Here is a 20,562-nt window from a genome sequence, read left to right as displayed (position 1 = left end):
TCGTAAAAAAATATTTTTATGGTTAAAAAGTTTTTAAGATGTTTTTTTGTTTGACATTATTATTTTTTTGATTGAATACTACTTTTTTTTGTTTGACATGATTTTTTTTTAATTGAGTACTCCTTTTTTTGTTTGACATGATTTTTTTTTTTGATTGAATAATTGTGAAACAAATCTAACTCCATAAAAATCCATAAAAATGGCTCCATGCCTTCTGATCAGAAGATGACCTCAGTCTAAAACTGTGGCATGAAGGACGGCGGGCGATATGCATCCTTCACGGAATGCTAGGCCTACTTACTTGTTTTTTAATGTTTGTTTGCTATTTTGTACCTAATAGTCAGTCCCAGGTGGACCTACCCCCGCCCCCTTCTTTCACAGCCATGTGTGAGACCCTTTCAGCAGCGAAGGAGCAGCTTTTGTTTCCCTCGTGGCTGTCAGAACGAGAGGGGCCGCCGCTGCCTCCGCCGGTACCGGTACCACCAGTGCCCGGTGATAACCTCTGTCTGGCCGTCGCTGCTGATGCAGCGCCGCGGCGGCTGCGCGCGGTGATTACGCAACACCGCTTCCCCCCCGAGCGCGCGCTCCCCCCGCCCGTCCTGAGAGCTATAAACGGATCAGCGTCTCGCCTCAGCCTCTCCCGTCCTGCAGCCGACCTGACACCGGCCAGCTCTCAGGTACGACGCCCGACATACAATTCTGCAACGACGGGAGGGATTCCTTTTAGCCTTCGGCGGAAACCTCTTAGCGTTTAGCACCGGTGTTTTTATTTATTTATTTGAAAGGGAACCAGTTTGGAAAATGGGATGCAGGAGGCAGGCGCGGCGCTCGCTAATAAATGCGCATCCAGATAACAGAACATGGCGGAGGGCTGACATTCAAACTTAAAACCCTCAGACATTGGGTTTGCTGCAATGTTTGTGCTATTTTAAAGCGTCCAGCGTCCCCCCCAAGCAGCTTGGCCATCTTTTTGTTGTTGTTGTTGAAGCGCACTGCGGCAGTGGCTGTGACGTTATTTCAAAGAGATGACTTAAAGAGACTCCCGTCCTGGGACTGACTTCACCTAAACAAGTCTGCCCAGGATCATGTGAGATATAAGAGCCCTTCCTTCATTTTCGAATCAAATTCACACCAAATATAACACCGTATTAATACCAAACTTTGCAGTGCACGCCTGAATTTTAATGTTCAGGGTAATCAGCATAATAACAGCCCTGCTGCTGCTGTCTGCCCTGCATTAACCTGTATGCAGAGCACTGCAGTGTCAGAGAAATGGCTGCTCCGCTCTCAAGAGGGTTGGAGCTGACAAAATGGTGGATTCGGGTGAAGCTGTGCGTCTGAGCTGGGATGTCTGGATGTGACGGGGACAGGAGGAGAGCAAGGTGCAGATGACAGATGAGAGCAGGGGCGTGGATGGATGGATGGATGCAGGCTTAAAGAGTAGGAGGGGCAGAGTTGTTGTTTGTTTGGGGACCACTGATAACATCCATGATCATCAGACACAGCACTTTTGACAGACACTGCCCGTCAAGACTTCTCATTGCAAATAACCCACTTTCCGACCACCTTCCCCTTCAATTACAATCAGCTGCACTGTCGTTCCTCAATTTCTGCCTGAAAACCCAAGGACATCTGAGACGCCTACAAGCAGCCGTTGCTCGTTTTGCCCATGAAATATTTAGCAGCTCGTGCGAAAACATTTCTGTTAATGTCTGTTGCGTGAATGCTCTCCGTTCTTCTTCCCGCTCTGCCACTCGGCTGCTTACTGTCCTGACTGTAACCTAACCCCAGCTTCAGCAGACAGACTCGTGACTTCAGCCCAAGCGAAGTCGCCATGGGAAAGGAGAAGCTCCACATCAACATTGTCGTGATCGGTCACGTGGACTCCGGCAAGTCCACCACCACGGGCCACCTCATCTACAAGTGCGGCGGCATCGACAAGCGGACTATCGAGAAGTTCGAGAAGGAAGCTGCTGAGGTACGGGGCGACACCAGATCAATTCGTGTTTTTGTTTTGAAGACAATCCTACGTTAAAAAGACGTCACCACACAAAGGCATGTCATAAGTTAAAACTTAACGACGTTCTTGGTAACTCATGTTTTCAGATGGGGAAGGGGTCCTTCAAGTACGCTTGGGTGCTGGACAAGCTGAAGGCGGAGAGGGAGCGTGGCATTACTATTGACATTTCACTGTGGAAGTTCGAAACGAGCAAATACTATGTGACCATCATTGATGCCCCAGGCCACAGGGATTTCATCAAGAACATGATCACTGGGACCTCCCAGGTTTGTAACATAAGGATCCACTCAGTGTGCATTAGTAGCTGTAGTTTTGTGCTCAGTTTAATTTTGCCTGCACCTTATTTGGAACATTTTTTTTTTTAAATCCCTGAATAATCCTAAATTAGGTCATCAGAGCTGCTTTTGAGCTGCACTTATGCTCATCTGTTGCATCCTTAGGCCGACTGTGCTGTGCTCATCGTGGCGGCAGGGGTGGGAGAATTTGAGGCGGGCATTTCCAAGAATGGACAAACCCGTGAGCATGCCCTTCTGGCGTACACGCTCGGAGTGAAGCAGCTCATCGTGGGCATCAACAAGATGGACTCCACCGAGCCCAACTACAGCCAGAAGCGTTACGAAGAAATTGTGAAGGAAGTGAGCACCTACATCAAAAAGATTGGCTACAACCCCGACACCGTTGCCTTCGTGCCCATTTCAGGCTGGAATGGAGACAACATGCTTGAGCCCAGCCCAAATGTAAGTAAAAGAGCAATGCTGACATCACAGAAAACAAGTTGTGTTTGCATACAGATTTGTTTGCCTGATCCCAGGTCTGGGAAGCTCTAGCAGCAGCTAAACAGCTGCAGACAGTGTTAGTCCAATTTAATCAGGCCAGCTGAAGAATACAGAGTTTTTTGTTGTTGTTTTTATGTTAAGCAGTTCCTCTCAACAAGGATGACTGCATGCTACAATCCAGCATCAGCATCCCAGGTATATAAACTAAACCATGTCAAGAATGTCAGTTAGACAATTTATACTAAAAACAGCAAGTTTGTTGTTACTAAAACTTGCCAGTATTCCAACAGATCACAAGCTATTTCACTCCTTATGAATTCTAATTAACATTTGTAAAATGGGAGCACAGAAGTATGTAACTACTGGACGACGCACTGCAGGCCAACAATGACTATTATCTGAGCTTTTAACATTTTAATTAACATTAACTTTAGTTTAGGAAAGATTTTGTGTTATGCCATTTTCTCTTTGCAGATGACTTGGTTTAAGGGGTGGAAGATCAACAGGAAGGATGGTAGTGCGTCCGGGACCACACTTCTGGAAGCTTTGGATGCCATTCAGCCTCCCACCCGTCCGACGGACAAACCTCTGCGTCTTCCCTTGCAGGACGTCTACAAGATAGGAGGCAAGTAGTGCCTGATAAATTGCATAGACAACCTTAAACACATTCTGTTTCATTTCAAAATGGAAAATTTAACAGTTCAGGACTTTGACCTTCATTTTAATGGTCGGTTTATTGACACTTTCCTCTTCAGGTATTGGAACTGTGCCCGTGGGCCGTGTGGAAACGGGCATACTGAAGCCTGGCATGGTTGTGACATTCGCCCCTGTAAATGTGACCACCGAGGTGAAGTCTGTGGAGATGCATCACGAGGCCCTGACAGAAGCGCTCCCTGGTGACAATGTGGGTTTCAATGTTAAGAACGTGTCCGTGAAGGACATTCGCCGTGGCAACGTAGCTGGAGACAGCAAAAATGACCCGCCGCAGGAAGCTGCCAACTTCACTGCTCAGGTAGACGCTTCAAAAAGATCTATTCACAGAGATGAGAAATGCCAGCGCTTTCTCATTTCAGAACTATTTGTAGAAACAAATTATTTGAATGAAGTCTAAAAGTTGCCAAAAGGTTTGAGCATCAAACTCCTGTAATAAGCTATTTTTAGTTTGTTTTAAAAGGACGAAAAATCACAACTGAACGTGCAGACAGTCAAAGAGGAAACAAGCTCTCTTAACCGGCCATTCATTTTGCTTTTTAGGTGATCATCCTTAACCACCCAGGCCAGATCAGTGCTGGTTATGCTCCTGTGCTGGACTGCCACACTGCCCACATCGCCTGCAAGTTTGCAGAGCTCAAGGAAAAGATCGACCGCCGCTCTGGCAAGAAGCTGGAGGACAACCCTAAATCTCTCAAGTCTGGAGACGCCGCTATCGTAGATATGATTCCTGGAAAGCCAATGTGTGTCGAGAGCTTCTCCGAGTACCCTCCCCTGGGTAAGTTTAAGGGTGAAGATTTGCTGGATTTTCAGCAGCCTCCAAAGAAATTCTAATCACACTGTTAAGTTGTACTAAGTAAAAGTTTCTTTTCCCTTTCCGCAGGTCGTTTTGCGGTACGTGACATGCGTCAGACTGTGGCTGTGGGTGTGATTAAAGGCGTGGAGAAGAAAGTCTCTACCACCGGCAAAATCACCAAGTCCGCTCAGAAGGCCCAGAGGAACAAATGAATGTTGTGCTGCTCTGCCGACCACAAGGTCTCCCAAGGCAGGACACCGCTCATCCAACTCCATCGTACCATTGGCCGCTTCAACATAATAATCAAAGACTGGTTAATCATCACAATGCATCGCAAAAGCATTCGAAGGAAAGCGAAACGGTCGAGCTTTATTCCCTGCTGCGGCACTCAGTGGGTAGACTACCATTACGTGTGAGAAATGATTTCCAACGTGGACTGTTGATTTGGTTCATGGCAATACTTTTCTTTTCTCTTAAGGAAACTGAACATATAAAACTTACGATGTGATTTTTACCAGCCTAGCTTGTCTGGAGTGCTGGCCCTACTCTCTTTACATGTCCTGCTTCTAGTGTTTGTTTGCAACTACATGGTGCTCGACACAAGTCAATGACAATAGTTACAACTATGTGTTAGTTACAGCTGATCTAAGTAGTGGATTAGTGGAACATTTGTTGTACTTAAGCTTTAATACCACTGAAAACAAAATGTCGAAATTTGTCCTTCTTGGGGGGGACTTGATTCTCAAAGCACTTTGATTGGCATTTTGCTAACTTTGCACTTGAAACGAAGAATAAATTGACATAAGCAACTGCACCTTATTGTAAGATGTCATGAGCCTCTTTGCAACATTAAACATTTTCAACCAATTTTTGTTGTTGTCTGATATATATTGTGTGTGTGTGTGTGTGTGTGTGAGAGAGAGAGATGCAACAAAGGTCTAAAACCTTTAGGCGTTTTAATTGTCTGACAAATCAGAACCCATACAATGTAAACTTTTATCCACTAGATGTAGCTATTGGCAAAGGAATAAAATAACCACTTATTCTGGTTTCCTTTAATTTTTGTATGTAGCAAGATTAAATCTGTTAGTCTAACAGGTTACTATTACAACAATGTGGCCTGCCTCCTCTGATGATTCAATAAAATAAACCATGCCATTAGGATTTCATCTTGAGATATCCTTTTTGTGGAGCAAATCTGCTCTTGCACAAGGAGGCAGCAATCTTCCCTATATGGTATGCCTGAAATGCCATGACAGGACAAAAAATAAATAAAATCTGTTAGTCTACCAACTCTGTTATCTAATCTATGAGGAAACAAAATTCTTAATACAGTTTCATGTAGAATAGTTTAAGGGCAGTCTGCCAAATATGGTGGGGGCGTGTAGCAGGAAGTACATGAGTATATTTTGCGACAGCAGTTTCATTCCTGTCATTTCATCATGTCTGGCAAAGGACAACCACGGAAGGCAAAGAGTCCCGATTCAAACTCTAAAGAAGCAAACCCGACACCTCCAGGGAGATCACAAGGTAAAGCCTTTGAAGAAGAGAAGCGGGATAAAGCCATAAACGGACCAAAGAAGCAAGATCAGCAAAAGCGAAAGCAGACTGAAGCGAAGCCACATGTGGCAAAAAGTATAGGAGGAAGGACCGCAAACCATGTTACAGAGGCGACTAAAGAGCAGCGGGATCTGCCTGTAGACAGCGCAAAGGCGAAAACACGTGCCAGGAAAACATCTATGGAAACCACCCCAGGGCATGCTACAAACACACAGCTGAAGCTGAAGCCAGACACACCCAAGGATATCACAAAGGCTTCTCTAAATATCACTAAAGTCAAAGCACAAGTAGAGCGCCCAACAAAGACGGAGGGACAACCGCCTGTAGAGAAGATGAAGACGCAGCCAAGAACAGCTGCAACAAAGACTGCTGCTGCTGCAAAGGTTAAAACGTGTGCTAACAAAGCTGCACAGGGGAGAACTGAAGCCCAGCCAGATGGACCTGAGGAATCCCGAAAGAACAAGGCTGAGGACAACGTGGATAGTGTCCTCAGGATGACTCTGGATAAACTGAAGATTAGGAAGAAGGACAAATGTGATGCATCTCAAGTCATCAATGGTTTTAAGAAAGATCTATTTAAGTACTTAAAAGACAAATCTGAAAGTTTCAAGAATGTTGAGGAACCACTGCGAACAGGAAGTTATTATGAAAACCTAAAAGTAAGTCGTTCTAGTCCAGTCAGTTTCCTCAATATCTTTAGCGACGAACACGTGCCCCGTATTATTGTATCAGTCGTGGTTTCTTAATCATTTTTATGTGTACACAGATTTCTTATCCTGACGAGTTTGACGTCATGCTGCCCATCCCGGTTGATCGAGTTCAGGTTCAGCCTTTTGGACCTAACGGAGCCTTTTACAGTGTGTCATTAAAGCGTGGCCAGAACCCTTTGAGTAAATTCCAGCTGAACGACATTTTATCCAGCTATGAAATGCTTAAAGAGTTCAGGAAGGAAATTAAGACGTTTGCTAAAGGCTTATCAGGTCAGTGTCAAGATTGAGACTACTGTGGATTGTTTTCATGACGACTGCAGTCAATCAGATGTAACGTTCCTGATGTAATGCATCCAGAACTCATCCAGCTGTTACGCTGTGTTATTGAGAGCATGTTAACCTTTTTATGACTCACTGTGCGTGTAAATACACATTAATCATCACTTTAAGCCGACTGCTTTCTTTGCCGTTTCAGAATGGACGCTGACAAGAAAGAAACCAGCCTGCCCCGCAGTGACTCTGACCACAAAAGTGGAGTCGACCACCATTTCTCTAGACGTCGTCCTCTGTCTTGCCGTTAAATCAAGCTGGCCAGCATTCACCACAGATGGTTTTAAAATTGAGCAGTGGCTTGGAGCGAAAGTAAAACAGGAACACAAACGGAAGCCTTATTATCTTGTCCCAAAATATGAAGGCTGGGGGAATGTAGAAAACGATGGGGTCCTTGCCAGAGGTAAGGACGATTTAGGAAAATCGTAGCATGCCCACAAGCTCCAACACGAGCCAAATCACATTTCTTGAGTTAGCCAATTTTTTGACAGGTGTTCAACTGGAGACTTTTTTTGTTTGTTTGTTTGTTTGTTTTACTTTCATTATGTGACGGAAGCTTCAAACTTCTCTGCTAATAAATCGTTTTTCCTTTGAACCTTCCAGATGTTTGGCGGGTTTCCTTCTCTCACATCGAGAAGGACATTATAAAGAATCACGGCTCGGATAAGACGTGTTGTGAAAAACGCGGAGCAAGCTGCTGCAGGTCCGTTCAATAAATTCAGAAAATACAGCTCGTAAAGCAAAAAAGTCAATTTGAGTAAATCTCACGGTGGCATATTGATGTTCATACAATTTTAAACTGTTATAGTATGTTTAACCCATCGCCAAAAACCTCCACCCTATACCAATAAGCAAATTAAACTATAAAGACGCTCGTATTTCTTATATCAACACTGGTGTCAGCAATAGGATATCAGCTATGTTATGTAAACATATAATGCTTGAAAATTTGTTTTTTGTTTAAAAGTGAATAAAGGGAATCTATCAAATAGATTTAGTTGGAATTTACCCTTTAATACATCTCTTTCAGTGAATAATTTCCACTTCACAGTTATTCTACTCATTGCCCTCAGCTTAGTTACTTTATCTCAAAACTCTCTTTCTTGTCTTTTCCAAACAGGAAAGACTGTCTGAAGCTTCTCAAACATCTCCTGCATCTGTACAAAGAAAATGACCCTGCCTTGAACAAGTTCTGCTCCTATCACGCCAAGACTACGCTGCTCCACGCCTGCTGCTCCCGAACTAAAGACAGCGAGTGGAGTGCCTCGGATCTGACTCGCTGCTTTGAGCTCCTCCTGCAGGACTTCGAGGGTCACCTGAGACGTGGCGAACTCTACAACTTCTTCATCCCGAGTCAGAACCTGCTCACTGATTTTGGGAAGACCGCGTGTCAGACGTTCGCCAACAGAATCAAGGAACAACGTGAAAAGGGCTTTCCTATTTTTAAGGGAGACCCTTAAGATATGCCATTAGGTGCTGGGTTAGAGAGGCTTCGAATCCAAACATGTAGGAAGTGTCCTTCAAGAGAAAACTGAGGAACTAACTTGCTCTGACTTAAAAGATTAAATACCCGGTACTACATAACAACAACACTAAACATACTGAATGAAATAACACTTGAAATTTATTAACACTTCACCCAAATACTGATTATGTGCGTAAACATATTGTACATATTTTACATTATGCTCAACGGAGCTTTAACACATCTTGAAAGTCAGCCTTACCTGAAGCTGAGGAAGTGGGCATCCATACGGGTACAGATTATACAGAAAACTAGTCCAATCCGCAAGGAGGATGAGTATATTTTTAATGCTCAGTCCTGTTTTTTACGGATGAAGTCCTAAAGCTCGTCTCTCGCTGGACACTAAAAAAAAAAAAAAACAAACATCCAGGTCCAGATCATTTAGAACCGTATTTTCTAAAACTTGCAGTTGATTTGATTGTGAAACCTTTTTAAAACACATTTTTAATCTCACTCACTTAAAGTCATTTCAGGAGAGTGGAAATCTGCCCAGGTTCTGCTGTTAAAGGAGAGGACTCTGCTTCTCTCAGCAATAACAGAACAATTTCCAATTTGTGTTTTTTTTTTCTTTCTTTTTTAAACAAAAGTTTTTGAAGGGTTGGTAGGTAACCAAGTAAAAGATTAGTTTGTTACAGGCGGCAAAGCTGACAGATCATTGTACCTTGTATGCCAGAGCTCAGTGGCCCTCCCTGGCCACTATGTTTTTATTTAAAATCATGCAAATTATGTAAAACGAGCTACTGATGTGATTTCCTCTTACTGACTGTCCTTAAAGTCTGCACTGAACTCGGCAAACAGGCTTTTATGTTCTCTGCCTCTGCTGCCTGGAACCACCTGGATCTACAGCTTTGAGAACTGATCTCAGTTGGGGGCGTTTGCACTATACACATCGTACAAGTGTATAGTGACAAAACATAAATTATATTCTACCCTAACTTGCCTCCTACTGTCTGTTAAAACTTGAACAGTTATTGAACAGCTATTGTATTATTTTACAGTGTGTTTTTTTTTTTAATTATGTCTTTTTTTTATCTTGAACATTTTTCTGTATTTGACCTGTATTGTCCCTTATAAAACAGATCTTGTGATCTCAACGGGCCTCACCTGGTTAAATAAAGTTTAAATAAATAAATAAATCGTGAACTAAGGATGGGGTGGAAAGCAGGCTTCATTCGTGTCTCTTTACAATGAGAATTTATTTACACATTTTTGCCTAAATCAAACAATTACCACAAACTATTCAGTCCAACGAAAAGTAGGTTGAATGAATACACAGGAGAAAAAAAAAACCAACTGATTTAGAACAATGTGTTAAACATTTAACCTTTTTAAAATCTAGATGATTACGTCTATGTGGCAAAAAAAAAAAAAAAAATTAAAAAGAGAAACAAGTAAAAAAAAGAAGTCCAAAAAAAATAAAAAACTAGTAATTTGAAGTAAAGAGAGGTAGTTTCAGACGTTACTCCAGCCTGTTGGAAGAAAAAGAACAACATTAGTGGAATTATCAAACAAACTGCATTTTATTATTTTCTATTCACACTATGATTGTCTAACTAACCTCCATCTACTCCGGGTTTGCTTCTAATAAAATCAAAAATGGTCTTAGCTAAATTTTCATTTACTGGAATAATAATTTCTTATGCATCTACTATTAATACATTCTAAATGAGAGGATGCTTTAACTCCACCCTTTCGTTTTTACGTCAGCAGTTACACTTCTCCTTTTTAGCGTGTTGTAGTCTGATCATTATAATTCACTGACATGAAGTTTCTCTTTGTGAGAAAGACTGAGACTGAAGTAGACAGAAATTAAGATTTGTTCAGAAATTGGTTTTATTATTTAATCAGGCATTCAAAAACAAAGATGCTGAAAGGCTCTTTAAAATTAAAAAAAAAAAAAATAAATAAAAAGTTACTAAACCAGCGGACGACTATAGGAGTATTCCTCCACTCCTCGAGTATTAAAGTATTCCTCTACTGAATGATTATAAACTGATTTGTTGTGAATGAATTTATGAGGAGGTTAGATGTAAGTGTGTGTGTGTGTGTGTGTGTGTGCACGCTTTAAATGACACCCACAGGTCAACTATGACTTTATTTCAGGGACAGTCTGTGTCTTTTAATAACTCTGTGTAGGGTGTAGGTCACCTCACGTTGTGTGTAAACTTACATACTGAACCACGCATTAGAACCCCCAGTTTTGGCTTCGGTCTCTGCCACCTCTTCCTCCACCCTCTCTTCTTCCCCATCCTCCTCCTCCACCTCTTCCTCCTTGTCCTCCCCTTGGAAAGTACATCTCCCTCTCCCTCTTGTGCTTCTCATATCTTTCTGCCATGAGCACCAACTCCTCAGGAACATCCTGTTAGGGGTCAAAAAGGTTTCAAACATAAAAAGCTTTAATGAGGCTACTTGTGACCTCAGCTTTCTTTCTGCAAAAATAGCTTCCTTGATGTGGTTGCTAATGAGTTATTACTATTATCAGAAAGAAAACCATCATGTGTTTCACGTCTTGAAAAAGTGAGCAGCTGTTTGTTAAAAGAATAATCAACTTTTGTTTGATAATAATGTAATGTGTGCTTGCTAACTTGTTCAGCTCGCTCCAAGATGGGAATTAGCTCCGGGGCCATCCGCCAGTTGTCTCTTGTTATCAAGGTGATCGCAGCACCTGAACGGCTGAAAGAAATATAAATCAGCATCGCAAACTAACAAGAACAATCACCTCCCAAGCATGTGTGTATCTATAACTTGATCCTTACCCTGCCCGGCCTGTGCGGCCCACTCGATGGACGTACTCCTCGATGTTTCGTGGGAAGTCATAGTTGAAGACGTGTGTTATGTCATGGACATCCAGCCCCCGGGATGCCAAGTCTGTGGCAACCAGGATGCGAACTCGACCTGTAAAGAAAAAACAAAACAAAAAACAAAACCACTCCAACAATCCCCACTTTGATCTTTCAACCATTAATTGTGGTGAAGTACCACCCATACAAAACCATAAGCTCCCATTTCATTTCAAAGTCATGGAAACCATATTTAAAGCACACTTTTCTTGATTGTTACATACCTTCTTTAAAGTCCCTGAGAGCTTCTTCACGGACACACTGCTCACGGTCACCATGGAGACACTGCACAGCAATACCTTGCAGGCACATGTCACTCGACAGGTCGTCAGCACTGAGTTTTTGATTATAAATGGAAACAAACAACATGAACAACAAAAAGCGAGCAGTTAAAGTATGTGGTGCTTTTGGTATTTACTGGTCTCTATGAGTCAGAGTGGGAGGTCTACTTCCCACTCACATAAGCTTCTTGCCCACAAAGACAAGGACTTTATCCTGGGGCAGCATGTTTCTAATGAAGTCGAACAGATATAACTTTTTCTCCTCTTCTTGAACAATCAACAGAGTCTGCTGCACCGTGTTAACTGCCTGGCACACAAAGAAACACAGGAATCATTGCTTGATTAGTCATACAGCATTTGTCTAATCATGTTGTGCCTCGTTATTCCAGAAATTAAGCACATTTCACTATTAAACGTGCTCTCCAAATGGAAAGCATGAAAGCATTTGAGTCTGCTTACAGCTAAGTCCAGGGTGCCCACGTAAACCATCATAGGATTCTTTAGGTAGGATCTGGCCAGTCGTCTTACACCTGTGGGCCAGGTAGCACTGAAACACGAGTTAACAACAAAAATGCAAGATTTAGTTTCACTTCTACACGGTACATTTAAACACCTTGAAGAAAATCTGTGAAATACCCAGAAGCGTAACTGCTTTAAATTTATAGGTCTTTTTATAGGTCTATTCTTTTGTTACATGTGGATCAACAGAGAATTTGTAACAAATATTTTTTTCAACTCTTTGAGAGAAGTTTCAATAAAATGTGTCAACCACAGTATGCTTGGGATACGTTAAATATGTGAACACTAACACATTTGAACAGTAAATTAAGTGAGCTATAGTGTGAAAGACCTCAGCCTGATCTAAAACATTAACTTTTACCCCTCTATATTGCCAGTTTTGAAAAATAACTGCAGAAAATAAGGACGCAGCAAACATTACTATTATTTAACATCATTACTGAATTCCTCTGAAAAAGAACAAAGAGCTCAACTGATAAATTAGACCCATTTTAATGACTGCCTACTATACAGATGAGACTTTTACTGTAACTGACGTGTAAAAACGTCTATGTCCAACCTTGAATGACTGCTGTGGCAAATATTTCCTGAAAAGCACCAAGGTGTTTAGTTGATTGTTTTGCAAGCATGGTAAAACATTCTTCCTGTGACTCAAACAGTTCAATAATGGTTTTCATGCTCCTGATTGGATGTGTAATAATGTTCCTGTGGCTTTCACATCAGTCATGTGAATAAAACGTTTATATAAAAAATTTTACCTCGTCATGACAGTTTGGCGGTCTGGACGGACGTCCAAAAGAATCTTCAGAATCTGGGGTTCGAAGCCCATATCAAGCATACGGTCGGCCTCGTCCAACACCTTTCCCCAGCAATCAGAATATTTTAATCAAATATCTTTTTTTCAGCACAACTAAAAAGAACAGCTTTCCTTCTGCTTATTAGTGCCGACGCAGAGTTGTAAACATTTAAGGTTTAGGTACAAAACTTTTCTTCTGAGTGTGACAATGTGATGAAGACAAGTTGGTTGAAATAAATAAAAATGAAAGACCTTGAAATGGAAACTTCTGCATTGTCTATTGACCATCCAAGCTTTCAAGATAAACAAACAAATAAACAAAAAAAGACAAAGATCTGACCACGTAGGTGATGGAGCGAAGATTGATGAGCTCGTTCATCTGTAAATCGTTGAGTCGTCCCGGTGTAGCAATCACAATGTCCACCCCGCTCTGCACCACATTAATCTGGCCTCTCCTGTCACCTCCGCCGTAGATACAGATGCTGAGAGAAGATGGAGAGGGAAACATCAGGATCTAGTTTGATCACAGGTAGCTTATTTAGGATTTTTAAATAAAATCCTCTTTAGGTGCTCATTATTACCTTTTGTATCCCTTGTACCGGTACTTGCTGCACTCACTTTCAACCTGCAGGGCAAGTTCTCTGGTGGGGGTGAGCACCAACATGCCTGGACCACACCGCTCAGATCTGGGGCTATTGTTACCAGAAAAGGCCGAAAACACACAACAGTGTTGTAGACAATCACTTTAGATGCTCACTTTTAAAATTAATTAGAAACAACACATTGGCTGTTTGGAAAGAGATAAAAAAGAAGGTGTGAAAATTAGTAAATAAATCCTGTACTCACACAGGCTGTCCATCCATGTGGATGAACCCCGGTAGCAGGTAGGCCAGAGTTTTGCCTGTTCCCGTCTGAGCAATCGCTATCAGGTCCTCTCCACTGAGTAACACTGGCCATGCTTGAGACTGGTGAAGGATCAGTGACAAAACAAATATCACACACACTGCATAAGATTTCCTCACTGTACACCATTTAAGTGTATAACAAGTCTGATTTAAATACAAACTTCTTAAAAAAACTATGTCTGTAATTGGATTTTTCCTAAATGGACCATGGATTAAAACATTCAAAGTTTAATGGCTGAGTAATTTACAACAAAGTTCATAAGAATACAAAAAGTATTACATTTAAATGAATCAAGACAAGTTCATTTTCTTTTCACTTTAAGCATTTAGGGCTCTGCTTTTATTTGTTAAACCAAAACCTCAAAACTGGGAACACATTTAGATCAATTATGACATTAGTATTTGAACAACGCATTCTGTTTGCTGAGCACATTCAAAAACTAAACGGGGAAAAAAATATCTCAAAGTCAGCGTCATTCTGAAACCATAACTTCAGTTTCTCCTGCGGAAGAAACATCATCAAAGTAAACAAAAAAGAAAAAAAACCTTCCAGTGACTGAATGGTTTCATTTAACGGCTCAGCGTTACCTAATCAAGCGGCGTCAACCACAAAAGAAGGTGTGTCGATACAAACACCTTCATACCATCAAGTTGAATCATTTAGAACGGGTTGTGCAGCTACTATCCCAGTAAATCTTACCAAGCCTATTTTAGTGAAATGAAAATGTGTGAGAGGGTGATTGTGCAGTTTCATTTCCTGTAAGAGTACACGTGTTTGAAATTCTGAATCGACACGACTCTACAGAGCAACACCTGTGATTTTTGGATACATATAGAAGCGTTCCTGTTTTTATCAATTTATAATTTACACGATAGGCTCAGAAAACATGATTTTTGATGATTGATGGCATTAAAAGGCTTTTAGGGATTAAAGCATGTAAAAACAACTTCAGCAAAAAATAAAAGGGAAGTCGAATTAAGCAACATCAATAAAACTGCAATATTTCCAGCTTTTATGGAGATTCACGATTACTCATTCAATGGAAATCATTTATCAAAAACTGGCTTCACGTGCTTCTCAATAAAACTTGCAATGTGTCTAAAAAAAATAAGAATTACAATGTCCTGTTCACTCAGCTCTCAATGTATTTCACACTTTCATTTCTGCTTTTTTTTCTTTTTGGAGAGACCATAAGTACAGATCTTGAAAAATAAAAAAGGAGGTAAAAATTAGCGTAAAGGAAGCTACTGAAATGTGGGTAATTCCAGATTTTTGCATTTCATGGGGAATACCCATGTCAACATACAAGTGGTAAAGACGGGTCATAACACGAGTATTTATACTGATCACATCTAACCCAAGACCTACAAAAGATAACACCTTTCAATATACAAAATATATTTGTGTTGGTAAATCTCAGAAGAATCTCCTGCTGACAGCAATATTGAGAATAAATGGCTTAGATGTTCTGAAAGACTTGTGCGCTAAAAAAAAAAAAACACAAAAAAAACCCTTGGTAAGAAACTGTTCTTCCACAGGAATTACTGCACCTGCCAGGAGTCACAACCACCCCATCAAACCCAGTCGGTTAATCTTCATTCCAGAGTCATAATTGTTAGGGCACGCCTTGAAAATATGAAATAAATAACTATGACCAGAGGTCTGAATCCCAAAGTAAATACTTAAAAATAAACACGTTCAATCAGAAATCTTAATATCTTTACACAAATTTAAGTTCCCTCATACACTGAAAGACTCATCTACCTGTGGTGAATAGATGAGCTCGATTTATAGAAAGATATTTAAATAACTCATACCAGTAACTTTTATAGGACATTTTCAAACTTAATTCTGACAAGTTCTGCCAGTTCTATACAAAAGCGACTTAAGTTTATCTGTGACTGCAGCTTGCAGGTGGCAGCATGTATTATTGCAAATAAAAGGTACTTTCCATCCTCTAATTTTTATGACCTGCTGTGGATGATGATATTGTGAATCTATTATTGGTTCGCACTGATGCCTCGCAGATAGAGGGTCACAGGTTCAACTCCCAGCTGGGGCTTTTTTTTTGTGGAGTTTCACTGTCCTCCCTGTGCATGCATGGGTTTTCTCCAGAGACTTTGACTTCCTCATAGTCTAAAAACACACATGTTAGGTTAACCAGCTCAAATTTATGCATGAATGGTCGTCTGTCTTGTTCGTCTCTGATGAGCTGACAACCTGTACAGAGTGAGCCCTGCACTTCATTTAATTAGTGCTGGGAAAAGGCACCAGATCCTTGCCGAGGTAGAAACAAAAAATAGATGGATGAACAACATCAAACCTGAATGGGGGTTGGCTTGACAAAACCAACACGTTCAATATTTTCCATGATCTCTGGGTAATTCTCAAAAGCGTCAAGAAATGTGAGGCAAGGACTGGGAATGGGCCGTTTCTTTTCTGCCTCCATCAAGTCATCCACAAAGATGTTGTTATTTTGCTTCCTGTGGAAAAAAACAAGATAAACAAAATAAATTTAATCAAAAAAACATGGTCAGATGTCAGTTTAAGCTTCCATAATCACTACTCCCCCTAGTGGACAAACACAGTATTGTAGCTGTTTTTTATGCTTTGAACAGAGACATTCATTGTTTATGCTTTTTAGAAGGGATTTGTGTTTCAGTCATGAAGCATGTGGAGATTTCAGCCAGAACATGAACAGTCCATAAACTTAGCAGCCTGCTATTCTGAGTGGCTTTATCTGAAGCAGAAAAAAAATTGCAGCATAGTTGTTCTGGTTTGTTAACAACTATTCAAGTTTTTCCTCCGATTATGTTACAGAAACACCATCCATTACAGCAATACTTCTACCAATTCATGCAGCCTCCCTTTGTTGGTGAGATACCATTTAAAAGCAACTTATCACATTTTATCTCAAACTTTTAACTTTGCCTTGGGATTCACGTGACAAAAACTAACACTTATCTCTTTACAGTCTAAAAGAAAAGCAAACACTGTAATGCATTAAGTAAATATTTAAAGCAGATAACTTATCAAATAAAGTAGTTACTTTACAACGACTGGAGAGCAGTGTCTGATGACACCCAGCAATATTTCTCTTTGGGCGAGTGCCAGGGTTGACACGTGAGAAATAATGCTTAACTGGATTAAAAGTAAGCCCCTTAAGTTATGGAAGTTGTATGTGTTTGCTGTTAGGACATTTTATTTTTTCTTAGTTTGCAATTAACAAAGAAAAAAAAAAAACATGTCTACCTTAAAAGAGTGATAAAATTACCTCCATTCTCTGACTTCCTCAAGTGTGAGCATAGACACGCTCACTGCCTCGGTGTAAAAGCTCTTCTTTATTGGTGGGAGGTCTGAGAAAAGTTGCAAAAATAGTATAAGACCTGGGTTCAAAAAAAAGGATGAGACCACACAATAAAAATCTGGTATTGCATTACAAAGAGCCTAGGGTGAGGCACCCCTTTATAAAATTAAAGATAAAATTAATCAGATTTATTAACTAGAATTTGTTCAATTACTATCAGCTAAATATTTCATTAATTCAAAAGCAAGCCAAATCACTGTTTAAACGTCAGAATCAGCACTTTCACCTTTCCATTTGAGCTCCTCGTACATTTTTCTGTTTTCCCGGATGGCATTCCAGTCTATGGACGGACGGGCTGGACTAACTTTTGAAGCCTCTAGCTCTGCGTTAGACCAAACAGAGTTGTCGCCCGCACCTTGGTCTGCTCTGCTTCTGAACCCATCACTGTACTGTCCTCGACCTGGACCTCAGAAACACATCGGTACACTTCAAACAACAGTCTGTTTCTACGACAAGCAAAAGTGCAGATGGTATACCCAAGAATATTCAACAACGTTGACTGATGCTAATATGTTTAGAATAAGAATTTGGGGGAGAGGGATGTCTGAGCTTCCCTCCTGGACCTGCTACCTCCTCGGCTCAACTACGAATAAGTATCAGAAAATGAATGGGTGGATAAACAAAACTGAGTGTGAAGTGAAGTATTCAAGTGAAGTATTTGCTCATTTGTAATTTTTTTTTCTTTAAATATTTTTTCAGTTGAGCTAATTACAGAGAAAATATCTAGCATAAGTGTTCAGGTTCGGCAATTTCAACTCAGCGTAAAGATGCGTTTAGGCCAAAAGTAAAAGAAAATTGTAATTTTACAAGCAGCTTCACAGTTTGAACAGTCTACATTAATACATAACAAAGATCTAGTGCATCAACCGAACAATCATTAGCTGACTAAAAACTGAAACACAGACTCATCTGTGGTTTTTAGTGTTTGTGTGTGTGGGCGTTGCTCTTAGTTTCAGGATGGAGCTTTTTAATCATGTAAATAGGTCACATCCAAAGTGTCACATACATGCCTCTGAAACACACATCTACCAAATCAGACCAGATCTAAATGTGCGAGCATCTGCTTTTCAGACTTAAACTGACATCAAAGTTCCTTTGCCTTAATTTTAAAAAAAGAAAAGAAAGGACTATAAAAGCAAAAGGTTTAATTCATTGTAAGTGTTACAAATCAGGAGTTGAGACTGAAACAAAAAAAAAAGCAAATGAAAAGTGACTGACTTCCAAGCGAAGATGGAGGAAAAAAGAAAAGAAATAAGGAAGTCAAACCAGACAAAAAAAAAAAAAAAAAAACAAGGCTCAAAAACAGACAGAATGAAGCAAGTTTTCAGCAAAATATTGGATAAGTTCAGTAATTACTCCATGGTTTCAAAGTAATTTTGTGACCTTTATTAAGCAACTTACATTTCAGCAACTATTAGGTCTATCCATACTCAATATATCAATAAATATTTCCTTCTACTCTGGACTCTTGCTTTGTTAAGCTTTTATTATTTTACATTTTTATTTCAGCCTTTATATGTCAAGAGTCAAAAGGATACTGACCTTTTTTGTAGATATATGCTTAGTGCCTGAACAAAATGCTCGTTTAATTATTTAAGACTTGTCACTGAATAACTAGAAGTCGTTCTGCTTTATAAAGAAACACTATCATGTGAAACTATGTGAGTTATTACACTCCAGTGTTTCCTCTGATACATGATACCTTGAGGCAATGTGAACTTCCTGTGCAACTCAGCTGAAAACTTATAGTGAAAATGAGGCCAAACATTGAAGAGGTTGTTATTCAGTTTGGTTAGGTTTGAACTCTGTAATGTCTTGTTAGGTCTGAGTGACTGCGTTCGGTGTTAAGACAAATGAGAAGATGTAATTGGTAGTTCTGCAGAAACTGTCTCCGTTTCTGGTTAAAGGTGAGGCAACCCGCATCCGTGTTTACTTTCTATTACAGGCAGCTGTAGGATACTGATTAATCTTTTTACTGACAGCTACGTGTGTTTAGTTTAGTTCAGTTCGTGTTCCTAAACATACATAAAAACCAGATTTTGTTATTGGGACCTCTTAAAACAAGACACATATGAGACAATTATGGCAACAGGTTTTTAGGAACTTGTTTTTGCTCCTTGGTTATGTATAAACTTTATTTTTTGCCGTCTTACTGAAAGCTTAATCCAAAGGTAACGTCATGTGGCACTAAATAAATATATGCATTGCTGGCCTGGTAGAAGTTTAACAATATCATAACTATATAATTGCCCTGCGTCCATTTTACAGGACATCTGGCACACGTAAAGAAAGGCTGGGCCCCGTGGTTAAATGTGTCATAAACATTAAGAGGTTTGAAACAATTCAGATGTGTTTTCAAGTCCTTAGTAGTCATACCATTGCTAAATCGAGAGCTGCCACCGGCCACCAGATCTTCAATCATCTCTTTGGCTTTTTGCTGAGCAGAAGAGGATCCAAAGATGGCCACCTCCCCTTCATAATCCCCCTTGTTTATCTTCAAAAACAAAATGACCAGCATGAAGCTCAGAGAGGACAAACAAAGACATCCTGTACACTGGACAGCTTGTGTGACTTTGTGACACATCCTGCCACGCAGGAACTTGCCTTGATTCTGGCGCCGCTGCTCTCCTCAAGTTCGCGAATTTTGGCTCCGCCGCGACCTTTATTTAAAGAAAAATTATAAACGCCTAATTTTACGATAAATGCCTAACTATTAGACACGGAACAAACACCTAAAACAGTGTCCTCTGAGACCGAACAGCTTATGAAGCTCTGCAGAGCTCGTGACAATCTAAGCTTAAGCTACTTTAGCATTAGCCTGCTAACACATTAGCCTGCTAACAGCACAGGTGAGAGGTAAACGTCTCTTTGCGAATTTAACTCGGGGGTTTAAACATTAAAAAACATACCTATAACCCTTCCAACTGACGCGTTTTCCACTGTGATAGTTAGAGGCGGAGAAGAGTCTGAGTTTTCATGATCACTCCGTTGATCTCTGGGATCTCTCCGACTCCTGAACTCGAACTTCTCGCCGCCTCTGCTCTCCCTCGACTCTCCGAACGCAGCGAATCTTCTCCCACCAAAACACACATTTTCGTCTTTTTGACGCCCAACACTGCCGGGGAATTTATAGAGAGCTGCGGCTGGTTTGGGAGCAGGCTGTTTCTCGAGGGCGACGCCGTCCTTGTCGTACTCATCCTCCCAGTCGGACATTTTAAATTTCGGGACCTCACCTGACCCACAATTACCTCGAGACCTTAATGTTGGCTTCACTTCCTGTCTGAAGGGTCGAACTTCCGGTTAGAAATCAATTTAAACTAGATGTGTTTTTTTATTTGTTTAGATTATTTATTTAAATTTTTTGTATGTACATGTATAGAATCATTTATAGTACTTTTTAAACTACATCTATTTTCTGTATATTT

The 20,562-nt window shown here is 40.5% G+C and overlaps 3 protein-coding genes across 4 annotated transcripts; 2 read left to right on the top strand and 1 right to left on the bottom strand.

Moving 5' to 3' along the window:
• Window positions 1-562: 562 nt before the first annotated feature.
• LOC108244617 (elongation factor 1-alpha 1) lies at window positions 563-5,171 on the top strand. The gene is made up of 8 exons (XM_017430981.3): window positions 563-677; window positions 1,792-1,978; window positions 2,107-2,286; window positions 2,461-2,757; window positions 3,271-3,421; window positions 3,552-3,808; window positions 4,051-4,285; window positions 4,391-5,171. The coding sequence occupies exons 2-8, from the start codon at window positions 1,835-1,837 to the stop codon at window positions 4,513-4,515; spliced, it is 1,389 nt and encodes a 462-aa protein (XP_017286470.1). The 5' UTR covers window positions 563-677; window positions 1,792-1,834; the 3' UTR covers window positions 4,516-5,171.
• cgas (cyclic GMP-AMP synthase) lies at window positions 4,630-8,832 on the top strand. The gene is given in 7 exon segments (XM_025008488.2): window positions 4,630-4,698; window positions 5,639-5,711; window positions 5,714-6,522; window positions 6,630-6,843; window positions 7,049-7,306; window positions 7,507-7,606; window positions 8,024-8,832. Coding segments are annotated over 7 exon segments (1,863 nt in total). The 3' UTR covers window positions 8,364-8,832.
• A 486-nt stretch (window positions 8,833-9,318) lies between these two features.
• On the bottom strand, window positions 9,319-20,400 carry ddx43 (DEAD (Asp-Glu-Ala-Asp) box polypeptide 43). Of its 2 annotated transcripts, none has more exons than XM_017429509.3 (17): window positions 20,047-20,400; window positions 19,742-19,797; window positions 19,514-19,631; window positions 17,364-17,543; window positions 17,045-17,126; window positions 16,094-16,253; window positions 13,711-13,829; window positions 13,446-13,556; window positions 13,205-13,346; window positions 12,827-12,927; window positions 12,009-12,096; window positions 11,729-11,856; window positions 11,493-11,602; window positions 11,185-11,323; window positions 11,014-11,101; window positions 10,599-10,787; window positions 9,319-9,897 (listed from the first exon to the last, which is right to left on the bottom strand). In XM_017429509.3, the coding sequence occupies exons 1-16, from the start codon at window positions 20,348-20,350 to the stop codon at window positions 10,614-10,616; spliced, it is 2,100 nt and encodes a 699-aa protein (XP_017284998.1). In that variant the 5' UTR covers window positions 20,351-20,400; the 3' UTR covers window positions 9,319-9,897; window positions 10,599-10,613. The 2 variants fall into 2 exon arrangements, with proteins under 2 accessions (XP_017284998.1, XP_024865201.1); XM_025009433.2 differs by having other exon boundaries at window positions 17,364-17,537; window positions 20,047-20,399.
• Between the last annotated feature and the right edge of the window lie 162 nt (window positions 20,401-20,562).

This window comes from Kryptolebias marmoratus, linkage group LG22, assembly GCF_001649575.2.
Source record: "Kryptolebias marmoratus isolate JLee-2015 linkage group LG22, ASM164957v2, whole genome shotgun sequence".
Classification (NCBI taxonomy): domain Eukaryota; kingdom Metazoa; phylum Chordata; class Actinopteri; order Cyprinodontiformes; family Rivulidae; genus Kryptolebias; species Kryptolebias marmoratus.
The sequence above is the reverse complement of the archived record's forward strand: the minus strand, read 5'-3'. Positions and strand labels throughout refer to the sequence as shown.